This window comes from Ochotona princeps, chromosome 5, assembly GCF_030435755.1.
Source record: "Ochotona princeps isolate mOchPri1 chromosome 5, mOchPri1.hap1, whole genome shotgun sequence".
Taxonomy (NCBI): domain Eukaryota; kingdom Metazoa; phylum Chordata; class Mammalia; order Lagomorpha; family Ochotonidae; genus Ochotona; species Ochotona princeps.
Window position 1 is genome coordinate 90,863,150 of NC_080836.1, and position 27,628 is coordinate 90,890,777.

General features: G+C 53.2%; 2 protein-coding genes across 7 annotated transcripts in view; one reads left to right on the top strand and one right to left on the bottom strand.

Annotated features, from left to right (window-relative positions):
• The window catches only part of TNS1 (tensin 1), a 203,458-nt gene extending 198,959 nt beyond the window's left edge, over positions 1 to 4,499 (bottom strand). For all 4 annotated transcript variants that reach the window (XM_058664988.1, XM_058664996.1, XM_058664987.1 and 1 more), the window contains exon 1: positions 4,326 to 4,499. In XM_058664988.1, the coding sequence (XP_058520971.1) occupies positions 4,326 to 4,484 (159 nt within the window). In that variant the 5' untranslated portion in view covers positions 4,485 to 4,499. The remainder of the gene's footprint in view (positions 1 to 4,325) is intronic.
• Positions 4,500 to 5,605: 1,106 nt separating this feature from the next.
• Positions 5,606 to 22,446, top strand: RUFY4 (RUN and FYVE domain containing 4). 3 transcript variants are annotated; one of them, XM_058665001.1, is made up of 13 exons: positions 5,606 to 5,676; positions 6,263 to 6,297; positions 6,718 to 6,825; positions 6,920 to 7,026; positions 8,429 to 8,554; positions 8,784 to 8,890; positions 9,145 to 9,288; positions 9,693 to 9,792; positions 10,795 to 11,400; positions 12,019 to 12,125; positions 16,866 to 17,012; positions 21,314 to 21,424; positions 21,872 to 22,446. In XM_058665001.1, the coding sequence occupies exons 3-13, from the start codon at positions 6,780 to 6,782 to the stop codon at positions 21,972 to 21,974; spliced, it is 1,704 nt and encodes a 567-aa protein (XP_058520984.1). In that variant the 5' UTR covers positions 5,606 to 5,676; positions 6,263 to 6,297; positions 6,718 to 6,779; the 3' UTR covers positions 21,975 to 22,446. The 3 variants fall into 3 exon arrangements, with proteins under 3 accessions (XP_058520984.1, XP_058520983.1, XP_004577293.2); XM_058665000.1 differs by lacking the exon at positions 5,606 to 5,676 and having other exon boundaries at positions 6,114 to 6,297; XM_004577236.2 differs by lacking the exon at positions 5,606 to 5,676 and having other exon boundaries at positions 6,114 to 6,297; positions 10,795 to 11,088.
• Positions 22,447 to 27,628: the final 5,182 nt, after the last annotated feature.

Genomic DNA, 27,628 nt, shown 5'->3' on the forward strand with positions numbered 1-27,628 from the left:
AGGCCAGGGTGTGACAGAATCTTCCCACAGATGTTGAATGGATGATACCCTAAGACCTGGGCTAACTCTCTCTCTCACACACACACACGGAGACAGACACCCCAGGACCCAGAGGTCTGCGCACGGTACAAAGGGAAGTTGATAGATAGCTCACTGGCTAGGAGAAGGAGCAATTTACAAACCACACAGCAACATGAGGCCACCTATAACTCGATGGTGGACAGACGCCGGGCTGGAAGATGGCCACAGTGTGCTCTCTGTGCAAAAACTACTATCCACAGGCTCAGCATTGTGATACAACACTCAACAGACGGTGACTCGGGTATCCCATGTGGACGCCGGGGTTCTTGTCTCATCCAGCTCCCTGTGTAGGGCCTGGGGGGGCGGTAGCCCAGGGGCTTGGGACCTGCCTCCACATGGGAGACTGAAAACAAGCTCCTGGCTTCTGGCTTCAGACTGGCTCAGCTCCAGCAACTGTGGGCATTTGGGGAGAAAACCAGAGGTTGGAATATCTCTTTCTCTGACTTGACCCTGAGTGCTGGGTCCCGGGTGTGCTTGCCTGCTGGGATGCTTTTGTGTTTTCCTCTTGTGAAATGCCTCCTTCCCATCCCCCACCCCTGCCAAAGCCCCTCCCTGAAGCAGTCCCAGCCTCCCTCTGCATGCCCAGTCACCTCTTTACCCTAACACCATCACCCCTCACCTAGATCACGCTAGTTACCACCCCTCCTTTCTCTCTATTTCCAACCCGGACACACAGAGCACATGGTTGCGGGGGAGGAGGGCTTGTGTGGAGCCAGTAGCAGCCAAGGAGGTGCCTCCCTCAACTCTGTGAGGGCTCTCATCTCTTCTCCACCCCATCCTCTCCCGATGTTATGCCTACCTCCCTTCTAGGATGCTGCTACCTCGGCTCCTCGGGTGACTGCCACTGCCCCCATCTTCGCATTTAAATTCCTCTGGGATCTTCACCCAGGAGAAGCCTTTGCTTTTCCTCCCTAGCAGTTTCCACTCCACCCCAAGTCTGTACTGAGGCCAAGAACAGGGGCTTTTGATTTTGTGCCCCACTTCCTAGCTTAGTGACTAACTTATAGCAAGGGCCCAAAACCACTTGAACCAATGCTGAAGAAATGAATGGCCAGCAACTTGTGGGAGAGGTAAAAGTTGCATCTAGGAACAGAACCCACTACCTGAGGTCAGACATCAAAGTTGTGGTCTTCACCCTACCACTCAGTTGCTGTGTGACTCTGGGCAAGTCACTCAGCCTCCCTGGGCCTCCTCAGTTTGCTCCTTCATGAAATGCAGGAGGTGGATGAATGGGGACCATGGGTGGACTTGAAGGGTATATGACATGAGTGTCTGTATGGGGTGTGTGTGTGTGCTCACATGTTGTATGTACATTTCCTAGCAAGTGCATGGGCAGCTCCTACCAGAGTCTCAGAGGGTACTGTAATCCAAGCACCAAGGAGAACCTTTCAGCTCAGTGCCCCAGGAGAGCACACAACCAGAGCAGAAGCAGCAGTAACACTGCCCACAGGTGGAGTGAGATCACAACCCAGCTTCCACCATGGACATTGGGCATAGGAAAGCAGAGCAGGCCCTGGGCTCTAGCATTTTGGAGCATCAAGGGAGTCTGGGGCTGGGAGAAGCAGGAGCCGGACAAGCTGACCCCAGGGCTGGCCTTGGGGACCAGCAGGCAGCAGCAACCTGGAATCTGCTCCCCTCTGCTCCCGCCACCACCTGACAAGCATGCACTTGTCCCAGGATGCAGCAGAGCACAGGAAGGCAAAGCTGGCACCTACAGATGCCCTCCAGGCCCTTGGCGCCCAGACATTCAGCGGGAATGCATGGGAGGAGTGCCAAGCCCCAGCCTCATTGCTCCTGAGGCTGGCACTTGGGGCCAAAGGGATACTAAGCAGTGGGCAGCAGCTTGGGGCCAGAGGGCAACTGGCTCCCGGGGAGCAGAGGAAGGGAATAGAGTCAGTGGCTCAGGGTGAGGACCGTGACAGGAGTGGCAGTGTCCAGAGCAGGACTGGGACCGGAGTAGGTGGGGAGAGAGTGCCCTGCTGCCAGCCCAGCTGCCCTGGCTCGGGGGGTGGGGTAGGGGGAGCTGAGAGTCCAAGAGATGCTTATCCTGCATCCCCAGAGCTGCTATCAGCCTCTTGTGGTGAGGCCCCAGTCCCTGCTCCTGCCCCAGCCACTCACTGCACAGGGCCTGAGAAGACCAATGTAAGCTACCATCAGCAACACCCCCTGCGGCCCCCACCCCGGAGCCCAATCCAGAGCACGTGGACTGGGCTAGAGGTTTATTATCTGCAGCGATACAGGAAGGTGTGAGTCACAGGCAAGCTCCAGGCCGTCTCCAAGAGCCACTCAGAAGCAGCTCATCCGAATGCAGACAGACATGCAGTCCCATCCCTGTCCCCGCCATCACTACTGTCACACGCCCCTCCCCCTCCTGCTCCCAGCACCTTCATCACTCCCCCTTCAAGTACTGCTGCTGACCCTTGCCTCTGTCTCAGACCTGACTGCACACACACACTGGATCCTGCATACACCTTCCTGTGCCAACAGGCACCCCACCAGGTCAAAGCAGGCTTCAGGGAGGACAGGAGCATGGGCAGAGGTGGGGCTCATTCAGTCCTGGGTCACATCATTCAGCAAAAAGGCTTGGACAAGTCTGAGATGCAGGAGAGAAAGCGAGCTGGAACTAGATGCCCCCCTGCCCAGCTGGCATAAGCTGTGCCAAGTCAGGGAAGTGAGAGGGAATACAAGGCCCCTCTCAGGATTCTGGGCACCAACCCTCCCCCCAAAATCCTAGGAAATGACCTCAGACTCCCCAAGGGAGAAGTGAGGTGGAGCTAAGGCTGTGGCTTCAAGGGATCTGAGCTAAGAAGGGAGGGAGAATGTGGGTTCACTGCTCGCTCACCACCACCCCAAGCTTGCCAGGCAAAGAGAACAGTGTGTGAGGGCATGGGAGCATCCTGTTGACTCTGGGATGCAGGACACCAGGTCACCCCCAGTTCTCTAGACCAAGAAGTAGGGGTCTGGGATACCCAATTCATACACTACTCCTCCTCCACCAACCAGGGCCCCATCAGAATCATAGCTGGCACATGAGCCACTGTGGGGACTCAGGCGACAGCTATTCCCTCCGCCCCTTGTGCCTCTCCACCATGGACCCTGAGTGCTGGCTGAGGCCAGAGCTGTCCAGGGATGAGGGTTCAGGTTACAAGTGCCCCACCCCATGCCTGGCACTGTGGGACAGAACCTCAAATATGCAGTCACGTAGGGGCAGAGGGATCCACATGCACATAGACACAGACTTCAGGGAAAAGTGGAATGAAAAGATAAGCTGATTTTGGTGAGAAGAATTGAGATCTGTGCAGGTTTTTCCCAGTGTGTGAGCATATCCAAAACATTCACACTCAGATCAGCTGCTCTGAATTCCATTTTCCCAGGAGCTGTGTGAAATGGCTGGGCCCTAGGCACCTGTTGGTAGCTCCACCAGCCGGGGAGAGAGCTGGGAGGTGGCTGCAGGGTGCGCTGAGCTAGCCTGTCCTCCCTTAGTTTCGGGTGGGAGAAGTAAGACCCCAACCTCATCCAGCCCACAAACTTGGGGAGGGTGCCGCCTCCTGAGTCCCCAGTAGAAAGTGGGCTACACTGGTGCAGGGAGTTCCTGGCAGAGTTAACCAGCCCCACGACCCACAAGTTTCTCCTCCTGCTCTGCTTCTTCCTCCTCCTCCCCTCGGAGACATCCCATGTCCAGATCCATTCCAGGCCCCAACACACTTCATTCAGAACAAACACCTGCCTCCCAGCCCAGCCTGTCCCCAGCCTGGGTCAGTCTCACATTCCCCCAGGACTTCAAGACATAGCCAGAGAGAATGCAGGGATGCTGGTCCAGGAGTCACCCCTGCTCCAACAGTCCTGGGAGGGGCCAGGCTGGCTGCAAAAGTCCCTTCCCTCCTGGCCACAGGACCCTGGTCAAGAAGGACAGCCCTCACCCAGGGCAAGAGAAATAGGGCTACCCAGTCCTGCCCACTCTGCGTGGTTCCTCACCCTCACCTGGTCCGCATGCCCTCTAAGGGGCCACCCCTCCCTCCTGCAACAGCATGGGCAGTCCAGGTAAGGCCTAAAGTTGACCCTGCGCCATTGCCCAGGCTCTGCTCCAACCCAGCCTAGGCTGCTGACTTTCTAAGTCTAACCGGCGCTTTCCTGGCTGGGCTGCTTACCTGTCTCAGGTGAGCAAGGTTCTGCCAGCACCTGGCTCCTAGTGGAGGCATCCTCCCCAACCGCCTCCCCCCCCTCCCACTCTTGCTGTGCCCTACCTGAAGCAGCGGCCGCCTCCTCTCAGAGCCGCCGGCTGACCACCCTGGGTCCCGGTGCGCGGCCCGCGCAGGCACCTGGGGGCTCCCACGGGGTTGGGGAACGCCGCGGGGCCCGGGCTCCAGAGCCTCGCAGCACACCAAACTCACGGTGCAGCCCATCGGGCGAGGAGGGGGTGCGGGGCGGGGACGTGGCGGCCCCAGCCTCGTCAGGCGGGGGGGACAGACCCGCCCCCCGCCTTGGCCACAGCCCTGTCCAGGGCACCTGCGAGGACTTCGGAAGGGGAGCGGTGACGCCCCCGGCCCGGCCCCCACCGGAGTCAGCGAGCTCCGGGCCGCACCACCAGGAAGCAAGGGAGTGCGGGGGCCTGACGAGGGGCGGTGACACGGGCGGCGGGAGGCAGCCAGTGAGGAGGGAGGCCAGGGACGCGGGGAGGGGCGGCGGCGGGGTCCCGGAGCGCGACGGGAGCGGCGGGAGCAGATACAGCAAGAAAGAAAGAGAGACAGAGACGGGCAGAAAGGGACACGGGCGAAAGAGGTGGGGTTGGATCCTCTGCACGGGCCACAGGCTGGGAGAGGGGACGTGGGCGTCGACGCATGCGCTCGGACTTGGCAGGTGGCAGATTCTCGCCTCCTGCCCCCAGACCTGGCTCCCTGAGGTAACACCGCCTAGGAAAGCGGGGACCCGGGGGTGGGGGGAAATAACCGCCCTCTCCAGCCTGAAAAAGACAGAGCAAAGCCAGAGTCGGGGGCACTGCGATCCACCTGGACAGCCCACCTGGCCGTTTACGGCAAGCGGTAGCTCACCAAGAGAATTCACTTTCCATCCCGGGCCCCAAGTCAAGAACACTAGTCACCTGCGCTCAGGGGGAGCCTCAGGCTGCGGTGGAGAGGAGGAGAGAGAAGTAAAAGCGGGACCCTCGTTCTCCCCGCCCCACCTGTGCTCATGAACACAAGTGACAACGTGGAGACAACCCCAGGGACAGGATGGGAACTTCTCAACCCCTTAATGCCACCTGGCGGTGAGCTGGGAGGAAGTCAACAGCAAGGGGCGCCAAGAGAAGGAACCTGAAACTGGCTGGGCTGCCGCAAGGAGAAGTCGGTTCTGCCTACCCGTGACCCTGAGCTGGGTGTGCCTTTGGGGAGCATCCCTCACTCCCCACCCCATGGTTCTGCCCCAGTGCCCTTGATCCTGCCTCTGCCACGTTGCTCCTCCCAGTCTTGGGGGAAAGTTGAGTCACCTCCCCAGGAAGCAACAGCAGAAGACATGCCCTGCAGGACCCACAGTCTCTAGGGACAAGCCCTGGTTGCCCAGCCCGGCTTCTGCAGCACCCAGGCGGCCAGGCCTTCCCAGGTAAGTGGCAGAGAGAGCCAGAGGGATGGCGGGAAGGGGAACAATGACAGCCAGGAGCAGAAAGAAGAGGGTTATCAAACAGGGAGGGGCTGGGGTGGGGGGCCAGGAGTATCCATGTGCCTGGGGGTACAAGATGTGGCAGAGACTCGGGGTATCACCCCTTTGGGGAACAAATGGAGAGACTGCACCCACGGAAAGTGAATGACCAGAATGGAAACCCAGGTCTCCTGATCCCCCAACGTTTTGCTCTCTGCACCCCAACCCTATCTCCGTATCCTCTGTCTTCCTTTCCATCTGCACCCCACTTCAGCATTGACACCCTCACCTTCCAGCTCCAGCAGACACTGGAAAAAATTCTGCCTGGGTAGGGGAGGGGCTGCTGAGTGGCTGGGCTTGCCTCTCCATACCTCCCTTGACTCCAGGATCTCAGGCAAAGCCCACCAGCCCTCAAGCTCCAGGAGATTTCCCTGGGAGAAGGGCAAGCTTAATCTCAGGCCACTGGCTCCAAGACGTCCAGCATGGGGCTCAGTCCCAGCTATGGGGTCTTACTTTACTTCTGCCCCCGTCACCCCTTCCCTTCAAACAGCAGGCATTTTCCACTCAGCTGGTGCCAGGGAAAGGGTGAGTGTATGCCCCTGCTCAGCCAAGTCTGAGAGCGCTCCATGGCCCAGCCTTTCCCACCGCACCCCCACCTCGAGCAGATCCAGGCCCCAGGAGATACACCCACCAGCGTGCAAATTCAGACTCCCACATCTACAGCTTTGTGATGTCAGGCCAAAGCCTTCCCTCTCTGTGCCAGTTTCCCCTATGCAGCACGGAGTTCATGACCTCCTGGGGTTCCTATGAGGACAGAGTCATCTGAGGATGTCACACAAGAAAGGTGCAGAGTGATTGGTTCCCAGGGACAGCTCCAATGTGGAGACCACACCACCATCTCCACCCAGCAACCCTGGGGGTCCTGCGTCCCACCACTAGCGAACTTGCTGTGTGACCCTCGAGAAGTCACATGACCTCTCTGGGCTCTGATTCCTCCTTACACAGGGGAGACAGAATCCAGAGTCTTCTCTGGTTGGACGTGCGGATCCCGTGGCTTCCTGCCACCCATGGCAGAGGACAGGAGCATCCTGCAGGTAACCGAAGATCTGAGAGGTGAGTGTATATGTGCCGCGACAGCTTCTGGGAGGCACCCTCTCCCACTGGCCTGGCCTCCCAGTGGTGGCTAACGTGCACCTTCTCCCGACAGCTGCCGTCTGTGCCATCCTGCAGGGCTACGGGGATGGCCTGAGACCCGTAACTGACACCAGTGCTGAGCTGCACCGGCTCTGTGGCTGCCTGGAATGCCTGCTGCAGGTGGGGCTCTGGGGAGCCAGTGGGCAGACTGAGGGCCATTGGCAGCCTTTGGGGCTGTGCACTGCCCCCTTCCTCCCTGAGGCCTCCCTTCCCTCCTGCAGGCTGTTCTTGCAGCCTGGGAAGGAGTGGCCCTCTGACTTCTAATCTTTATCCAGATCATAACGATCACTAGCTTTCATTGAGCACTTAATATGTGCCAGGCTGTGCCTTTTATTCACACACACACACACACACACACACACCACTCACGGACACCCTTTCTGGTTCTCTGATTTCACCCCTTGCCAGGCTATCGCTCATCATCTGCACTTGATTGATCTTTCTGTGTCCCAGCTGCCCCCACTTCTCATCCAGCTCCCTGCTTGTGGCCTGGGAAAGCAGTCGAGGACAGCCCAAAGCCTTAAGACCCTGCACACACATGGGAGACCTGGAAGAGCTCCTGGATCCTGGGTTCAGATCAGCTCAGTTCCATCCATTGCGGTCACTTGGGGAGTGAACCAGCAGAGATGGAAGATCTTTCTCTGTCTCTCCTTCTCTCTGTATATCTACCTTTCCAATAAAATTAAATACATCTTTTTTTTAAAAAATTCTGTATTGGAATCATAGTTACAGAGAAGGGGAAAGACAGAAAGAGATTTCCCAATGGCTGGTTCACTGTCCGGATGACCAGGATGATTGGGGCTGAACCAGGCTGAAGCCAGGACCAAGGAACTCTATCCAGGTCTCCTATATGAGTAAAAGGCGAAAGATTTGTACAATCTGAAGAGAAACCAGAGTATTAAGTCTCCTATATGAGTGACTGGGACCCAAGTACATGGGCCATCTTCTGTTGCCTTCCCACTTGTATTAACAGGGAGCTGGATTAGAAGTGCAGCAGCCAGGAATTGAACCAGCGCCCATATAGGATGCCAACATCATAGGGGATGACTTAACCCTTCGAGCCACAATGCTGGCCCTGTATCTAAATTTTAGATACACTATGCACAGGCACATAGGCATCACTCTCTTTATTTTTCCCTTTTTGTTTTCCCTACTACAGTCATCATTATCTAACACACTATGTGTTCTACTCATTTAGTCTGCTCACAGTCTGTCGCCCCTGCCAAGGTGGGGATAAGGTCAGCTTCTTCATGGCTGTGCCCCCAGAGCTTAGAGCAGACGTTGGTGCATGATAAGCGCTCAATGAGTCATTTTGTGCGGATGAAAATGCATGAGGACACTGAGGCTCACACTGGCCGACCAACTGGCTGCAGGGCACTGAGCTAGCAAGCACAGAGCCAGGGTCTGTGTGTGTGCACCCAGCCCTTTCCTCTAACCCAAGCCCATTCTGTGTGCTGGGGTGCAAGGTGGGGCCCTAGAGGGATGCATTCCCACACTTTCCTTTCCATTTTCTTGGTCCCAGTTTGACCAGAGAGAGCAGAAGAGCTTCCTGGGGCCTCGGAAGGATTACTGGGACTTTGTCTTGGCAGCCTTGCAGCGACAGCGTGGTGACACGGAGCCGATCCGCTTCGTCAGCACACAGGGCAAGGTATGCTGGGAGCAAGTGCTAGGAAGGCTGACCTCCGGGAGGCTGGGGGTGGGAACATAGGCCTGCCCCAGGCCCCTGACTGGCCCCTCTCTAGACCTGGCACCCTCCAGCCTCACTTTCCTCACATAGCCTTCCAGTCCCATGCCCTCGTTGTCTCTTTGCTCTGTCTGAACTCACTCACCCTGATGTCAGCCTGTCTCTATACCTTCCCCTCCCCATGTGCCTGCAGCTAAAGAGCTCACTGGGAAAAGGCCGTGCCTTCATCCGCTTCTGCCTGGCCCATGGACTGCTGGCTGAGTCCCTGCAGCTCTGCCTGTTGAACCCCGAGCTTACCAGGTGCTGTGGCAGGGACATCTTCCTATGGACACCCTCTAAGCCTTTGTGAAAGAGTCTCTCCACCCCCTCAATCCTATCCCAATCTGATGACTGGCTGGGAGTGAATCTGGAAGCAATAGTCAGGAAAGACAAGACACAGGGGGTACTGCTGGTCTCCTCCTGAGGATAATTTGCTTCTAGTCATGGCATGCATGAGGCTGGGGTGGCGAGAGCAGCATATCCAAGATCAAGCAGGCTGGTTGTTGTTAACACAGGGAGTGGTATGGTCCGCGGAGCCCCCTGTTGTGTCCTGAACTCCAGGAAGACGTCCTGGACTCTCTCTATGCCCTCAATGGGGTGACCTTTGACTTGGACTTGCAGCGATCAGATCTGGATGGGGCCTGGCCCATGTTCTCTGAGTGAGTAGAGGGAAGCCCCTTCCCACTGCCAGCTTTTCCTTCCTGTTATGCTGCCTGAGCCAGCTCTAAGCACTTGGACTCCAGTCCCATCCACACCTCCCTGCCTGCTCGCTTGTGGAGCACCAATCCACCACTGTCAGCCTGTGTCATCCGCCAGTGCAAGTTCCTGCTATCCAGGCTGCATGGTGAAAGCAGTCGCTAGAGATGTGTTGGGTGGGGAGCCAGGGTAGATTGTGTGGAAGGAGGAACAAACATATGGGAGGATGGAGAATAGGATGCATGAGGAGCTGAGGCAGCGTGAAGGCCAGAAGGACAGTGACACCTAAGATGGGGTACACACTGTCTGTGGGCCAGATCCCCACTGGAAGGGACACCCAGGGTCCTGCTGCCTCTCCCACTTGCAGGTCCCACTGCTCCAATTCCCATCCGATCCAGAGAAGAAGACCCAGGAAGGCCAAGAAGGGCTACCAAGAGGTGCAACTGAAAGCAAGTTGCCCCCAGGAGGTGACCAGGACTACCCCCGTGTCCTCTATGCTCTCATCTCAGTGGCCTCCTGCCTGTGTGCCTGCCCATGCCCCAAGCTGAGCAGGAACTGGGCTGCTCCCTGGAGGATGCCACAAGTGTTGGCCCAACTTCACAAAGATGCCCAGAAGGCCTGGCAGCCACAGTGTGGGGGAGGGAGGAGCACCTGCAGGAACTCTGGGACCCCCGGGGTCATGGAGGAGGTGATGCTGGGGAGGGTGACAGATGAGGGAGAAAGACAGCCTCCATGAGTTCCCCCCCACACACACACACCACTGGACACTTGGCACCTGTCTGGCTCTGTTCAGGGAGTGACTGGAGAGCCAGATTTCTAGCAGCAAATCCTAGTTCTGCCCTTCCTAAGCACAGCTTTTGGGCAGGCTCCTTGCCCTGCCCCGTAGAGTGACTGAGTGTAAAGTGAGCCAACACCTGGGCTGCCTTGGGCCCCACGTTGTGCTCCACCAGCTGATGGGCACAGCTGGTAGGGATACAGGCTGTGACCTGCAGGAGTTCAGAGTCTGTGCAGAGATTGCTGCTTGTAGTACCTGTGACATCCAGGGGTGCAAACATGGATAGAGGCTCAGGAGTGCAGAGTGGGCATCCCTCGGTCTGTCTGCACCTTCACCACAATCCCACAAACCAAGTAATGGCCTTCCCACCTTGCAGGTGAACAAATGGAAATGCAAAACCAAGTTCAGGGTGAAGAATGTACAGATAGATGCAAGAGGAACCTCAGGGGGACCCTGAGTCAATGTGTAAGACTCAAGTGAAGGAGGAAGAGGGACATGGGTTGGAGGCAAGGATGTGGAGAGCCACAGCTGCTCCTGCACCTGCTGGAGCTCATGTCCCCTGGGGTGCTGGTAAACCAATGTGTCCAGTGGCCAGGCTTGGGAAGCCACATCCATAGCCAGCCTGCAGGGTCAAGCTTGGCCACTTAGGTGCGTCAGGCCAAGAGAAGTGACAGGCATGGGGACTTCTCTGCAGATTCCAGCCACACTGGGAGACCCCCAAGGAGTCCCACCAGAAGAGCCACACACCAGTCATGCCAGCCATCTGAGAGATGCCAACCATCTGAGGGATGTCCCATTGGCTGGACCCCCGAGAGCAAGGTCACCTGGGATACTTCCCCCTGTTTTGGAAAAGAAGAGAGAAGATGCTGGGGATCTCAGCTTCCCCCACACCGTGTGGGAACCAGAACGAGGGGAGCTTGCACAAGACCAGGGGGAGGGGGTCCCCGAGGCTGGGGTCTTCCCAGAGTGCTCAGCACCCAGCATCCAGGTGCAAGCTGAAGACATAGGGACTCTGCCAGGTGCTGAGGGTGGAAGAGCAACCCAGGGGACTCTGGAGGGGGAAGCAGAGAGGGGTCCTGTCCAGAGGCTGCTGGTTTCTGACCCCAGGGGGTCAGCAGAGCAAGCCACTTCGGGGAGCAAGCAGAAGTGGGAGGGGCTTAGGGAGGAGGAGGCAGGGGCCCTGCCCGCCCTGGCAGCACAGGAAGACTCTACCACAGAGAAAGAGCCACAACAAATAGAAGTGACCAGCATGGCCTGGAGGGCAGGGCAGCCAGAGGTGTCCCTGCATGCGGTGGTCCAGGTAAGAACAAGTACGCTCCCCCCATCTGTCTGCTTTCCCCTCTCTCACTGCTGTCATCCTGCCTGCGCAATTGTTAATCTGGAACACATTTTGAAAGCCAGGCCTTGTTCAGGTCAATGCAGTCCCCACCTCTCCACACTGCCTCATACCTGGCCCACTTTAATAGCCAGTGCTTCCTGCCTGGCTGCTGTGGGCCTTGGGGTTTGAAATGTCTCCCCAATAGCTCTTCTGGGCCATCACTTGCTCTTGAGGTTCATATCCATGGTCCCAGCAGGTCTGTCCCCTGAATCTAAGCTCTTTTGTTGCAACCCCTCTTCATCGTTCTGAAGATCACCCAAGACAGTTCCCAAGCCCTCCACAGCTTCCTCTCCCATCAGAGCTTCACCCCCAAGGAACCACACCCCTCAAGTTTTGTAACCCCCTACTGCAGTGCAGGAGGACGTGGTGGCTTCAGGCTCACCTGAAAGCCAGGTCTGGCACAAAACCAGGCATTCCAGTGCCCCCGACTGTCCTGCAGCCAAGGCCACAGCTCAGGGTCTCCTGGAGATGTTTGGCTGGTCTGATCCACCCCAGACCTGAGGCCTTGGATCTCCTCACTCAGCCTTCCTCCCCTCCCAGAGCCTCCAACACCAACTCCAGCAGGCCCAAGAACAGGCACAGGCCCAGGAGCAGCTGCTGAAGGAGCAGGAGGGGGAGCTGCAAGCACTGCAGGATCAGCTCCACAGGTAACCTTGGCAACACCCATCTGCATTCCCTATGTGGCCAGCACTGCCTTGGGAGAGGCCCCCTCGGGCAGGCACAGCTTAGATGCTAGGGCGGGGGCGGGGGGCGCTGTTCTGGGTCACAAGGGGACAAGGGGCTCTTTCTTGACGGCTCCACGCCTCCTCCAGCAGCCCCAGGAAGGGTTCCCTTCCTGCTCCCTGCCCTGCCTTCCCTCCCCAACCACCTCCCCTTCTTGCGGCTCTCTATCTTTTCTTTTCACCCTGCCCCCTCTCCCACCATGCCACACTCCGTTTCCAGTTCCTGGCTCCCTGTTGCATGGTCTGCCTTCCTCCCTTCCGATGATCATGACTGTGGCCATCATGTACTAAGAATTTACTCTGTCCTGCACACTGTTGATTGACTTCTTTGTGAGATGGGTTCCACAAGAACCTGCAGTTTGGAGATGAGGCAGCGGAGTCTCAGAGAGGCTCAGCAGTTCATCAGCATCAGCTGGCAACAGAACAGATACTCACCCCCAGCAGGGGACTCCAGAGCCATTAGTTAACTTGGAGTCTGCAGCCAGGATCCTGAGTGCCCCACCCAGGCCTCCCATGGTAGCTGGAGGAATCCACACCCTGTAGGTACTCAAGCTCCTTTTAAAAATGTGGCACAATATTTGCCTCTTACCTGTGTATACTCTCCCATATAATTTATTTTTTAATTCTTATTTGAGAGGCAGAGATCCAGCCAGGCAAGCAAGCAAGCAAGCAGGGGGTTCCCAGTTGCTTGGCTTACTGGCCCAAATACCCACCTTGGCTGAAGTTGGGCCAAGTCAAACCTGAGAAGGTGGGAATTCAATCCAGGTCTCCCAGGGATCCAGCTACTTGCATCTTCACCTGCTACCTCCTCCCAGGGTGTGCATTAGCAGGAAGCAAGAGCAGAGCTGCAGGGCGTTCTGTCATGGGCTGCAGGTGTCCAAAGTGATATCTTATCCACTAACTCAGACACCTGTTCCCTGTGCACTTTTCTTTAAAAATATATATATTTATTTTTATTAGAAAGGCAGATTTACAGAGAGAAGGAGAGACAAAGATAAAGATCTTCCATCTGCTGGTTAACTCTCCAAGCGAGCACAATGGCTGGCGCTAAGCCAGGAACCAGGAGTGTCCTCTTGGTCTTCCACGCAGGTTCAGGGTCCCAAGGCTTTGAGCTGTCCTTGACTGCTTTCCCAGGCCACAAGCAGGGAGCTGGATGGGAAGTGGAACAGCTGGGACATGAACCAGCACGGATATGGGATCCTGGGTATGCAAGGCAAGGATTTAGCCACAAGACTATGGCACCGGTCCCTCTGTGTGCTTTAAATCTCCTCATCTAAAGGCAATGCTATGTAAATAGTTGTTCCTTGTATTGCTTAGAGAATTTCAACAGGGGAAAAATATCATGTGCTTACTATGAAAGCTATGGTTTTACTTTCTGAATATTTTCAGTAGCACTTGGCTGCAAAACTCAGACACAGAGAGTGACTGTATCACCCGGTCTGTCCCTCCCCCTCAACATTCCCATTGTCACACTGCGCTCAAGGACCCTGGGTGCACCGTCTGTCTCCATCTTTGCCTTTTATTTCCTGATGTCTTGGCTTCTCCTTCATAATTCTTTTTTTCTCAATACCCCTGCCCCTGCCACACAAAGGTCCTCTTTAGCATGACTCAGTCTGTGCCTCAGTCTGTCTGCCCGCCTGCCTCTGTCTGTCTTCCTTGTGGCTAGTACCTGCCTCAGGCCTGGGAGGCCCCAGTGCAAACCCTGGCAGAGCTCAGGGAGCCATGATTCAGGCTGAATCATTGGGGAATCTGCTGATGAGCAAGGCTCAGGAGGTTAGACGCTAACCCAGAAGGCTTCCCAGGCCTGTCTTCCTGCTGAACACTCAGTCGCACCTGCTGCTCAGATCATATAAGGTTCCGATGACACAGCCCTCCATGAATGTGCCTGCTGTGGGAACGAGATGGGAAAGGAGGAGATGCTGGGAGGCTCCAAGGAAACTTCCCTGCCCCAGGCTGCTCCTTCTGATGGGGCTGACCCTGCCTTGGAGACTCCATCGTTGTTTTAGAAAGACTCAGAGCCAGGCTTGCTGGATCTGCAGGAAACACTCTTGGCAATACAGTTGACGTTCTAGGGAGGTCAGTAGCACAGGGAACAGCCAGACTGCTCGACAGGGCTCAGATGTAAAGACAAAAGGTAAGGCAGGGAAGCACATGATGGGAGATTGCTTCTATAACATAGCACAGTCCAGGAGGACCTCTCTGAAAACCTGCTGTCTGTAGGAAGACCTTCTGAAGGCAGCAAGAATCTGGCCATGGGTACTGGGTAGAGGAGTGTTCCAGGCACAAAGGAATGCAAGAGCAAGGACCGCTGAGTCTTCCAGCCTGAGCAAAGTTTGTAAGGGCCCATTCTGGCCACAGTGTGGAACATAGACAGAGGTGGACGAAGCAGAAGCCACTCCATGCTGAGCCCAAGCCAGACATGGAGGCAAACTTCAGCAGGCTCCAAGCGTAGGCCTGGAGGGGGCTATGAATGTGGCCTTGACATTGAGACTCAGGGAACCTTCTACCAGCTCCATGGTCCTCAGGCTGTGGCCTCCTCTCTTGGTTGCATGTTCCTGATTAGCCAAAGCAGAGAGTTGGGTCTCCAAGGTTCTTCATTCCAGCTCAGGCTCCTGGTAGGGCTGTTCTCCAAGCAGGTGCATTTCTTTTGCCTGTACTAAAACCTCCAAGCCAAGATCAGGCCGACCATAATACATTCAAGAAGTGTTGGGAACCAGGTAGATGATACATGCCTCCGACTTCAACCCCCGCCCCCAGCAACACCTTCTCATTTGTTACCTGCTGGGCACTGGTGCCAGGCATCACCAGAGACCATGGCCTGGCCTACAGCAAAGTGTGAGATGGCAAAAATAACCATCAATACACAGCAGGTGCTTCTTGAGTGTCCCTGTATGCCACAAAGACCCACCTAATCCACAGGGGTCACATAAGGACTCAGACCACCAACTCAGTGAACTGGCTTGTGGAACTTCCAGAGTGTTCCTTAAGAGTCAAAACACTGGACCCAACACAGTAGCCTGGCAGCTAAAGTCCTTGCCTTGCATACACCAGGATCCCATATGAGTGTTGGTTCTAAACCTGGCAGCCCCGCTTCCCATCCAGCTCCCTGCTTGTGGCCTGGGAAAGCAGTCGAGGATGGCCCAAAGCCTTGGGACCCTGCACCTGTGTGGGAGACCTGGAAGTGGCTCTGAGCTCCTGGCTTTGGATCAGCTCAGCTCCAGCCATTAAGGCCCACTTGGGGAGTGAGTCAATGGACAGAAGATCCTCCTCTCTGTCTCTCCTCTCTGTATGTCTGACTTTGCAATAAAAATGTATAAATCTTTAAAAAATCTTAAAAAAAAAAAAAAAGAGTTAAAACAGTGCTCCAGTGCCTGCCTGACCTAGCCACTGTGGGACTCCAGTGGCTGGTTGTGGTTGATTTGGCTTTAGGCCCACTCAGCTCTCCACCCTGCCACAGGCTAAATGGCGGTGTTTGAAAAATTAAGCCTTGGAATTCCTGTCCAACCCTTCCTCCCCTAAATCTCTAGCCTTCCCAGCATGCTCAAGTCCAGGCCATGTGCATACAGATACACACACACACATGCCTGAGAGCCTAGACCCTCCCAGGTGCTCACCTGCCATCACAGCACCCTCCTGACCAAGCCCCCCAAGTATAAGGTTACAAGGTTGGGACCTGGGGCTGAGTTTTCTCTCTCCAGCCCAATACTTTTCTTGGAATGTTCTAGAAAAACCACTGAAGACAAAAAAAAAAAAAAAGCAAGAATAGAGTTGGGGAGGTTCCAAGTTCAATACCAAAAACTGGGCAAAACTATATTTTGCACATAACTTTTCTTTTAATTGACAAAACACTGAAACACAATTTTAAAAAATATTTTAAAGCAAGAACCCAAATTCTACAATGCTCCTGTTTCACACTCCTGACTTCCAGCTGAGCATCATCCCTACAGGCTTCCCAGTCATCCACCTTCTCTCTTGGGAGCTGCCCTGAGGGCGAGCATTTCTTTCAAGAAAAGCGCACATTAGAAACAGAAGTGAGAAAGAAGGAAGGAGAGCAGGAGGGGAGGGAAGCAAGGCAGGAGGGAGGGAGGAAGGATGGCCATGTCTGATATCAGAGAACCTGGCTTAGCTTCCTGCTTGAGCAGATGGCTCAGGTAATTGGAGTCCTGGCTCTCTTGTGGGAGACTTGGATTGGGTTCCCAGCTCCCAGCTTCAGTCTTACTAGAGTGGAGTTTCTTTCTCTTTTTCTCTGTCTCTCAATTCTCTGACTCTCAAATAAATGCTTCAAATGAAAGAAAGTGGGGAAATAGAAACCTTGGCTTGCCTCTTCCACATATGCATTCTCGAATGGTGGCTAAGGAGTTAGGCTATAGGTGTCGACACACAAGTCTGAAAACGCACCTTGGGTGTGTTGTAGGTCGGGTCATACTCAACATTAGGTGTGTGTTGTTATTCGTCATGAATGTGCATGCATTCTATGTGTTGTGAGTATATAGACATTTTATCTGTATGTGTGCTTATATGTGCATATCCTATGTATTATGGTGTGTGTGTGGGGGAGGAGGGTGTGCCCCATATGTAGGGATTCCCTAAGGGGCAGAGGCCCGCCCGGGTCAGGGCCCATTGCTGAGCTCGTCCCTGAGAACAGTGTCTTCCTTCTGGGCCCAGGTGTTGGGAAGAGGGTAGCCGGCTCCGGGAAGAGCAGGAGCAGGAGCAGCAGGAAGCTGAGCGGAGGACTGCCTGGTTTGAGGAGGAACTCAGGGAGCAGCAGGACCTGGTCCAGGCCCTGAAGAGGCGGGTGTTGGAGCTGATCCAGTAAGGAATGGGATGGGAATGGGGTAGAGGTGGAGGGAACAGGAAGTGTGTGGGTGGATGGGAAGTGATATGCAGCCTGCTACATGGAACCTCTACTCCACTAAGAACTGCAAAATAGGGATCCAGACTTCTATGTGCAGCCACTTCCTCCTTTTACTTACTTTCTGCTGAAGTCCCATTTCACAGATGAGGAAACTGAGGGTTTAGAGGGCTGACCTGGTCCAAAAGGATGTGCAGCATAGAATGACACAGAGCTCTCTGACAATACTACACAGCCCCACCCACACCTCACTGCCACTAGTCACATATCTATTAAGGTTAGAACAGAAAGGAAGCCAAAGATTGAGAAAGACTCATGGGGCCAAAGTGGAGAAGGAGTAAAAAAGATATAGGGCTTAACCAAGAGATAATATCCTGAGCTAACACCTACCTGCCCTCAAAATTTCTTCAGAGCTGTGGACCTCCAGGCCTCGCCTATATCAACTGTCCCAGGTCGCAGGGTCTAGGACACAGCCCCAAGCTCCCTGAGGGGGCGGGGAGATGCACAGAGCAGGAGGAGGTGTCAGCCTTCTGCTGGGCTCAGAAAATTTCATCCTCAAGGACCCAGATCCTGAGAAAATTGGCAGTTTGCTGAGGGGTCACTTGGAACTAAACCATTTACAAAAACCCAAATGATTAAAACATAGTAGCAGTGGAGAAATCAGAGGACAAGTCACTACTTGGAAGGACTGCAATTCACTAAGGAACCATGACCTGGGGAGAAGGAAGAATTGCAATTACAGGGAGGGGACAATAAAAGGCATATTCAGGTGGCAGCAGGTTTAAAGCAGGAAATGACAGTCACCTAAACCTCACTGTTCATCAGGAGAGACATATGCAAGGAAATGAATCCAAGGTCTTTGGGTGGGGAACCCTGAAATGCAACACAAGGTCTCAGGCAGGGCTGTTATGGAAGATGTGACCCTGAACAGAAAGGAGAGGAAACAGGGGCAGAGGTGAGGGGAGGGAAGGGGGAAGAAGGGAGAGGAAGAGAGGGGAAAAGAAAGGAGAAAGGGGAGAGAGGAGGAGAGGAAAGGAGGAGGGGAGGAGAGGGAAGGGGAGGTAGAAGAGGGAAGAGGAGAGGAGAGGAGAGGAGAGGAGAGGAGAGGAGAGGAGAGGAGAGGAGAGGAGAGGAGAGGAGAGGAGAGGAGAGGAGAAAAGGAAGAAGTGAGTCAATGAGGTTGACATCTGACCACACCATCTGTTCCCCTTCATAAGACCTCACTAAAATGGCTGTAAAAGAACAAAACTTACAACCCAAACCCAAAGAAAGTTCGAGGATCCGACCACAGATTAGAGCTTTCAGTGAATTTCCTGCACCTCGAAAACAGATGAAACAGCTATTGCATGAAGCCCGAGATAGAGCCTCAGGACCCAGAGATCCCAGGACAGGTGGCAGGAGACAGAGCAAGGAGAAAGTCACTAGAAAGCAGCCTGCACCCTCGGTCTCCCACTCCTGACAAGGCAGCTGTCAAGTAGCCAACAGCCCGCCTCCCAAGCAAGCAGTTAAGGGCCTTCTCCAAAAACACTTAGATGTCCCTGAAATTTGTCCTGGCACTTGGGAGTATGTTGTGACCCACAGCTCCATGACCACTCTCCCTAAAGGGATGCTACCATCCCAGACCAATAGTTGGAAATCCAATCGGCTTTTGTTGCTTCGCTCTTCTTTCTGAAATGACAACTTAGGAACCTCTGACTTTTAAAGACAGTCTAGAAGTGAAAACAAGAGATAAAAACTGACAGATAAAAAGGATCCATCCCAGGATGTAAGGTGCTGTGAAAAGCAACAACCTGAAGATGAATGACATTCGTGGAGATGGAAAAATAGGATCTTGGAATGATTTTAGAGATCACTAAAAGGGCTGAAAGAGAAGGATGAGCACAGAGGGAACGAAAGGCCTGAAAGATCAGAGAAAAAAAAAAAAAAGAAGTCTGTTCTAGGAGTAGCAATGGCTACTCCAGCAACAAACCTTTTCCTCAAAGGGGAATAACTAACAGGACCTTACCAGATAACACACAGTGAAGGTAAACAACTATTAGAGCAGGACCCAGATGTTCAGAGTGAAAGATTTCACTGACTGTCCTGCACAATGAGTGGAAAGCAGTGTGGAACAAGCAGAACCCACCCCCAGCTACGCCACTGTGAAATTTTAGTAAAACAAAGATAAGGTGAATTTTCTAAACGTATGTAGTGCAAAAGACAGGTCAGCCATAGAAGAAGTAGGCGTGGATAGTCTATGGTGTGTTTGGCTTTAACCCAGGCTGTGAAGTAAGTGGAAAAGGTGATAGAGGAAAGACAAGTCCCCAAATATTCACCTCCCACACAGACTTTCTTAGGAAGTTAGTTGAGGATGTGTTCCAGGAAAACAAGGAAGTAAACCAAGAAAGGAGAAGATGTGGAATTCAGAAAAAAAAAATAGTTCTAACCAATAAAAGAAGGGAATTCCCAGGACACACTGGGCAGCTAGACTGTACCAGAAGTGGAAAGAACCCCAGGGAAGAGATCTAGGAGAATACATGATGTGATAAGGAATGGGGGTAGCGGTGGGAAAAAATGTGTGAAAATTATGTCAAACAGCCAAGAAAGGAACTTAGAAACTTCTAGAAAAACAAAGGCCTCCTAGAGAAGGGAAATGTTTATACAGCATGTCTTGGCTGTATGGGAAGCAACAGTTGTATATAGATGCATACACATACCCTAGATCTAAGCTTACATACTGTTCATGAATACTGTTAAATGAACCTAAAGATGAAACACAGGCACCATTGTAATTATAGAAACCTGAATGTTACCAGCTTAGCAACATTATGTATAGAATAGAACCCAATAGAATGTTCTGTGAAGATGAAATATTCCATATTTGTACTGTACAATGGTAGCTACTGGGCACACATAGATGAGGCTGGGCTGCTATGTTGGATGCTGCAGGAATAGGTGGCCATAGCTGAAGGGAAGAAATACCAGCCTCATGATGTAAAATGAGAGTTGTGAAATCCTGTCTGTAATTAATAGAAATAAATATCTGAGTATATTTTGTAAAATGATAATGGAAATCAACAAAGGGCCCCCAAAAATTACTACATTGTAACTACCCTAAGAGGACAGAGGAGGTGTTCAGAGGAATGGTAACAAACAAAATCAAATCCTCTGATACCAAAGGAACTCACTCTATGGAAATATTCTCCACCAAATAATTACCAAGGAAGGACAGAAACACATTGCTTAAATGTCAGGAATAGCAAGGAGACATCTAAAAGGATGCAAGAAACACCTTGCCAATGTAAACAGAAAGAAGTGCCAAATAAAGCATCTTAGGCATTATGCAAAATGGGGAGGGTGTCTGCAGTGGGGATCATCTAGAGCCTTCTGGGAGCAGGGAGCCCTCTTGAAACATGGCGCCATGGTTCCACTGGGCTGGGGTGAAGCTGGGTGATGCCACTCAGCTTCCCAAGGACTACAGAATGACTGGTCCCCTGTGTGAATGATTGATCCCATGTGCATCTCTCCCGGTCTCTTTTTTAAAAAGATTCATTCATCCATCCATCCATTCAAAAGTCAGAGTGAGAGAGATCTTCCTGAAATGGCTGCAGTTGCTAGGGCCAGGTCAGGCAGAAGCCAGAGCCAGAAGCTTCATCCAGGTCTCCCACGTGCAGGTAGCAATGTCCCAGACACTCCGGCCATCTTCTGCTGCTATCCCAAGTATATTAGCAAAGAGCTTTATCAGCAGCAGGGCAGGAACTTTTGTTGTTGCATAGTGGGTAAAGCCACCATCTGTGACACCCACATCCCATATGGATCCAGTTTGTGGGCCAAATACTCCCTACTGATAAGCTTGGGAAAGCATCAGAAGATAGCCCAAGTGCTTGGGGCCCTATTGGCTTCTGGTTTCAACCTGGCTTAGCACTGGCCATTATGGCCATCCAGAGAGTAAATCAATCAACCAATCAATCACTCTCTCTCTCTCTCTCTCTCTCTCTCTCTCTCTCTCTCTCTCTCTTTCTCTCTCTCTCTCTCCTGTGTCTCCACTTCTCTACTTGTCCACATGTCTCTCTCTGCCTCCCTGTCCAACTCTCCAACTCCTCTTCCCTCTTTCCCTGTCCCTCTGCACCTCTGTCTTGCTGGTTGTCCTCCTGGTTGCTGTCTCTTTTCACCTCCATGCATGGATCATGTTCCCCTCTCTGTCCCTGCATCTGGGGATGTCTTTACCCTGCTACACTCTGTTCTCCATGCATGAACGCCTCGCCATCTGCACCCCAACGAGGGAAAAGGATCACCTGTGGCAGAAGCTCCAGCACATGTCTGCAGTGGCCCCAGGATGCTGTGTGGGCTGCAGCAAGATCTTCGGCCGTCTGTCTCGGCGCTATCCCTGCAGGTAGTTTTAGGGGATGGCACAGGGGCAGTCTCCATCCTTCCCCGGAGTAGGGAGGGAGGCACATGCAGAGTTGGGCATGCCCTCACCCCATCCAGCTTCCAACACTCAGCAGGACCCAGATCCAGTTGTGGGAAGAGGCTTGCTGAGGAGTGGGAAGATGGGATGAACACGGAGATGGGTGGATGGACTTCTCGCCTGGGTGGAGGAAGCTGCTCCTCTCGCCTTCCTCTGCAACCCCGGAGGCATCAGGCTGAGCCGTGCCATTTGGAGTTCAAAGCTCAGGTCAGGTTAGGCATCAGAAGACCTCCTGAGGCAGGCCAGGACCCATCCCACTGGAAGTGGAGGAATAGACAGGCAGGTGGATCTCCAAATGCTGGGATGCCACGACCTCGCCTAGCGCATGTGCAGGTGCCCCACCTGACTGCCCCCCACCCCCTCTGCCCACAGGCTCTGTGGCGGCCTGGTTTGCCACGCCTGCTCTGGGGATTACAGGAGGAGAGAGTGCCGCTGTCCACCCTGCGCCCAGGAAGTGGACACCCAGGTCACATGACCCAGACCAGCCAGGCCCACCTGCACCCTCCCTGCCTGCGGCTCTTTCCAGCCCTGTGTTCTGGAACCTGTCATGCTCAGGCAGTACTTATGCAGGCAGACTGTGATGGGGGAGATTGGGGAAGGGGATTGGGGCAGAGCTGGGGGGAGGGAAAGGGAAGCTGGGCGGCTGTCAAGAGGCAGTGACAGGGCAAGGCCTTTACCTGAGGGCAGGCTCCAGGCTTCAATGGCTTCAGCAGATGCCTAAGGGTGAGCAGGACCCCAGCAGCTCCCATGGTACCCAGCCACCTGCTCCCTTATCCAGCTGTGGGGCCCACCCTACAGAGCCCAGGCAAACTCTGAACAACCTCAGGCTCTTCCAAAGCTTTCTGGCCGCACTCTGCCACAGGAGCTGGGGTTTTCATGCCGTATGGGTTTAGCAGCTTTACTGGGGTATTGTTGATCACATTCTAATAAACCTCACTTGAAGTGTTCCAATGGCTAAGCTTCCACTTCCACAGGTGCCATGAGGCCACAGCCACATGGAGCGTAACAAACCTGTGCCCCTTGGGGGGCTCCTTCCCATGATCCGCCCTCCATACTCAAGCAACCACCTGTTCTGCATCACCAGAGATGAATGTGCTTTTGCCAGCATCTTCTCTCCATAAAATTACATAGCCTACACTTTGCATTGTGTGCTTTCATTCACTCGGCATAATTATTTTGAGACTCATCCATTGGTACTCCTTTTCTTTGCTGAGTAGTATTCTGCAATTTGCTTATACACTTGCTTCTTGCTGGACTTTTGAGTGGCTTCCAGCTTGGGGCTTTTACAAGTGAGGTACCTGTGAGCATCAGTGGACCATTTTTTGTAGGTCTATTTCTCTTGAGGAAGTACCCAAGTCATGGACTGGGTACATGTTCCACTTTGGTGCAATATTCCACATGGTGCAATAGATTCAACCACTGCTTGCAACACCAACACCCCCTATCAGAGGACCTGGAATGAAATCCCACCTCCATGTCCCATCCAACTTCCTGCTGAAACACATCCTGGGGAGGTGGGACAGCAGATGATGGATCAAGTACCTGTCACCCATGTGGGAGAACCAGATGGAATTCCCTGCTTCTGGCTTTGGCCCAGCCCAGCCCTAAATCCTGGGTGGGAAGGGTGGGGAGTGAACCAGCAGGTGAAAGATATCCCTGTCTCTCTCTCTCTGACTTTCAAGTAAGTATAAATAAATAAATAACACTTTCTTAAAGGAAGGAAGAAAGGAAAGAAAGAAAGGAAGGAAGGAAGGCAAGCAAGACAAATTACAATCACGTGTCCAATTTTGCATGGAGTCGGCTCAGGACTGTATTTGCACATCACCTCCTGCCATCCTCCACATGCTTCCCCTCAACTGCATCTGGCCTGAGCCCGAACACAGTGCACATGCTGTGGAAGTGGATGTCCTACTGTGCTGGTTGGGGATATGAGACAGAATATCCATATAGATGCAGTTTCTGCTTCCACATTTTCAGCTCACACTTGGTCGAATCTGGGGATGTGGCACATGGATCCAGGGCAGGTGTTGGGAAGCATCCCCACCCCTGTACTTCCCAGAGGAGCTGCACATTGCTGACTCTGGGTGCCCATGTGGGAGAGCTCCAGCAGTCCCTGGGCCCCTGGCTGGAGTGGGCAGGAGAGAAGGCCAGGCATAGAGCTTGGCCCTTCCTCTGCTTCCCCTCCAACCCCTATGGGGGCCTTGTCACTGCCAGGCTGAATACCCTTGGAGGAGGAGCTAAGCTGAAGGGGTTCTCTTTGCAGTGTTCATTCTGTGGAAAAGACAGTGAGCTGACCACAGCATCAGATCATTTCCCCTGAACTGTCCAGAAAGATGATATCGGTTCTAGGTCATTCACTGGGCCCCTAACTGCGATACTTCCGAGAACACGGTTCCTGAAAAAGTGTGGGCCCGGGAAAAAGTGCTTGCTGCCCTTCCGGGGGTACTCTGTGCCCCTCCGGTAAACGTGCCCTCTGCCCTGTTCTCTGACTGACATACATCATGCCACAGCAGTTGGGCAATCCTGTGGCTCCGGCCAGAGCCCAGGGCCAGCCTCTGGGGTTCAAGGCTGGCCCAGGGCTGCTTTCCGCTGCCTTTGCATGGAGCAAGAGTTTCACAACAGCTCCTCTGCCCTAGAGAACCGAGAACTTCTCATTTGCACGTGAGCAAGGTGGGGCAAGTCCACAGGGGGTTTCCCGGAACCCTCGGGGCAGCCATCCCTCCGGGGAGCAGACTCACCCACAGGCTCAGATTAAGGCACAAGTAATCATATTTGATAAGTGGGGGGAAGGAGTTTGGAGAGGGGACAAAGAAAATCCCAGAGCTTATGGAATTGTATCATAAACATTTTTTTAAGTTGTATGTGGGCCCGGTGCAATAGCGTAGTAGTTAAAGTCCTCGCCTTAAACGCGCCAGGACCCCATATGGGCACCGGTTCTAATCCAGTGGCCCCACTTCCCATTCAGTTCCGTGCTTGTGGCCTGGGGAAGCAGTCGAGGACAGTCCAAAGCCTTGGGACCCTGCACCTGTGTGGGAGACCCAGAAGAGCTTCTGGCTCCTGGCTTCAGATTGGCTCAGCTCCAGCCATTGCGGCCACTTGGGGAGTGAATCATCCGACGGAAGATCTTCCTCTCTCTCTCTCTTCCTCTCTGTATATCAGCCTTTCCAATAAAAATAAATAAATCTTAAAATTGTATGTGAATTTTTTAGTTTAATACAAAATGGAATTCTAATCTTAATAAATTCCAGACATGTAAAAAAAAAAAAAAGAAGGGGAAGAGGAAAGAAATCATATTTGAGCAGTGGTAATACCATGGAATTTGACCTGATTGGGGATGGGGGAGGGAGGAAGCTGCTCAAGGCTCCTTTTTTTTTTTAAGGATTTCTATGTTTAAGAGTGAGAATTAGAGAGAGGATGAGACAAAGATTAAATGTCATTCATGTGCAGGTGCACTCCCGCAGCCAGCCACAATGGCCAGGGCTTGGCCAGACTGAAACCAGGAGTTAGAAACTTCTTCAAGTCTCCCACATGAGTGACGGGGACCCCAACACCTGTGCCATCCTCCACTGCTTTTCTCGTGGGGACCTCTTTGCAAAGAGGAGTGAGATGCTCCTGGAAGAGGACTCATTAGCAAGGGGTCAAGGGCTGAGAGTGGAAAAGGCGCCAATAAGACTTTCCACAGATCTTTAGGGAGCACCTTGCCCAGGATCTGAAGATCCCAGCAAGCAGATGGAGCCTGACCCTGAGCCTGTGTGGTGGACATGTTGCCACTCACTTGACCTGCACATGCCTTCCTGGGCTGCACATGTCCTGGGAAATCCGAGCAAAAAAATCACAGGTTTCTCTGAGTTCAATGTTGATGGGATACCCTGGCATCCAAAAGTTCCTCCAGCCTTTGTCAATTCATTCAGTGCTCAAAGGACTGTCTGAAGCAGGGATGATATGCCAGATACTGTTATCTGGCTAGGAGAAGAAAAAGAAAACCAGCCGTGCTGTCAAGAATCTTACCATTAGGGCAGAAAGCAGCCAGATGCGTGACGGGTGGCAGATCCCGAGCTGCATGTGCACAGAGAGGAGCTGGCTAGACCAGGGGGGCAGGTTTGCCACTATCACCCACCCAAGACAGGGGGCCAGTGCTGTGGCATTGCGGGTAAAGCCACCATTTGTTATACTAGTATATCATATGCGAACTTGTTCATGTCCTAGCTGTTCCACTTCCAATCCAGCTTCCTGCTAATGACCTGGGAAAGCAGCAGAAGATGACCCAAGTGCTTGGGCCCCTGCATCCACATGGGAGACCTGAATGGAGTTTTAACTCCAGGCTTCAACCTGGCCCAACTGTCACATGCACTCTCTCTGTAAATCTGCCTTTCAAGTGCAGAACAGGAAAGAAAAGTTTCAGACAAGCTATTTATGGAAGAAAGAGAAGTTCATCAGGCATTCACACTTCGAGGTCCAAGTTCAAGTTCAGACAGCCCGTAATTAACGGCCTGGTTCCTGGTGCAGGCAGCAATGGCAATGGCAATGGCAGGTGGCATGCAGATGAAACAGAGTTCCTAGGCCACACAGGGCACTGTGTGGCAAGAGGACATGCGTGTCTGGCAGAACCTGTGTCATCTCCTCTGAAGCGAACAAGATGTCATGGACGGGCTGTGCCCTAACAACTCAACCAAGTCAACCTCAATAGGCCCCATCTGCAAACACCGTAATTGGGTTAGGTTTCTGCCCTCCTAGCACTAACCTAGGACTTTGGGGGTTAAAGTTCTGCACGGGTTCAGGAGCCAACTAATGTTCGAACCACAGTATAAGACAAAGGGTAATGTAATGCCAAGATCTCCAAAGGATGTCAGCTCTCCTGTGGGCCCCGCATATGGTTCCCAAGGACTGGACTCAAGGGCCTTGGTGATGTGGCCTGGAATGGCAGGGCTGTGGAGCTGACAGGGGGTAGTGAGGTGTGTGGGGGGCGTTCCATGTGGCCAGTTGAGGAGCTTTGCCTTACCTGAGGGCAGCAAGGATTTTTGAAGGGTCTAATAGCAAAAGACAGTGATCAGCTTTAGTTTAGGAAGAAAATTCTAGAAGCAGAGTGAAGGATGACTTGATAGGGGCAGAAATCACTTAGGAGGAAGTGGAGGCGCTAACAGGGAGAGGCACTGTCCCAAGCACAATGTAAATACAGATTCACTGGTCCTCTCATGATGCCCACTTCACAGGTGATGAAGCTAACACCTGACAAGACTGAAGGTTTGCAGCTAGTAAGTGGGACCAGCAGGGTGCTTGTAGGTTGATGTCAAGGTCTTCACTCAGACCGGCTCCAGAACTCACAGCCTCCACAGGACAGGCATGGCTGTAACTCAGGCGTAAGAGGGAATGAGTATCACCTCACACACCTGGGAGGATGCAAGGAAGAAACAGATCATCAAGAATGATGGTCAGAAGTGGTAGTACTGGGCCTCCTCAGTTGCTGACGATGGTGCAGTGGATGGCATGCCAGATGCACATGGGGGATACAGCCATTCATTAGGCCCTGCAGAGGACATCTAGTACCACAGCAGAGGATGGAGAACAGAATAAATTGGACAATTATCCCAGCCAGGCTTTGACAGCAATTATCTGGGTGAATGGAGACTCTAAGGTGGACGGATTATGCCAGCCAATGGATCTTAGAAGGATTTCCTCAACCTTGGAGCAACAAAATCAACAGCATTTCAGGACTATCTAAATCACTTAAGCAGTATTAGCAAAACATGTTCCCCATCAGGGACCCTGAAATGATAGCGGGTGGCCATTTCCCGTCCCTGGGGGAACTGACGTGTTTAGGCTGCTGGGTGAGGCTTCTTCCCTTCTCTTTCCCCTCCCCCCAGATACAAGAAGAAGAAAAAGGAAATCAGAAACAATGGTCTCATCCATTTCCCCCTATTCCTTGACCCTTCCCACCCCAAAGAGTGGTGCACAAGGGCAGGTATCCTTCTCAACTATGTAAGCATTATCAAAAATAAAATTTAAAGAAAAAAAAAGACACTAAAAGAGGCATGAAACAGCATGTGTGTGGTCTGACTGGGCAGAAGGACCAGTTTCTAGGACAAGGGAATGATGGGGCTTTTTAATTTAATGTATGCATTTAGGTTTATT

What these genes read in the sequence shown, in the direction of transcription:
- RUFY4 (XM_058665000.1), top strand. Translation starts at nt 6,195, where the DNA reads ATGGGGCTCAGTCCCAGCTATGGGGTCTTACTTTACTTCTGCCCCCGT. An exon ending in GCCTGGAATGCCTGCTGCAG is followed by an intron (nt 7,027 to 8,428) that starts GTGGGGCTCTGG and finishes TCTTGGTCCCAG; the next exon opens with TTTGACCAGAGAGAGCAGAA. An exon ending in TTGAACCCCGAGCTTACCAG is followed by an intron (nt 8,891 to 9,144) that starts GTGCTGTGGCAG and finishes TTGTTAACACAG; the next exon opens with GGAGTGGTATGGTCCGCGGA.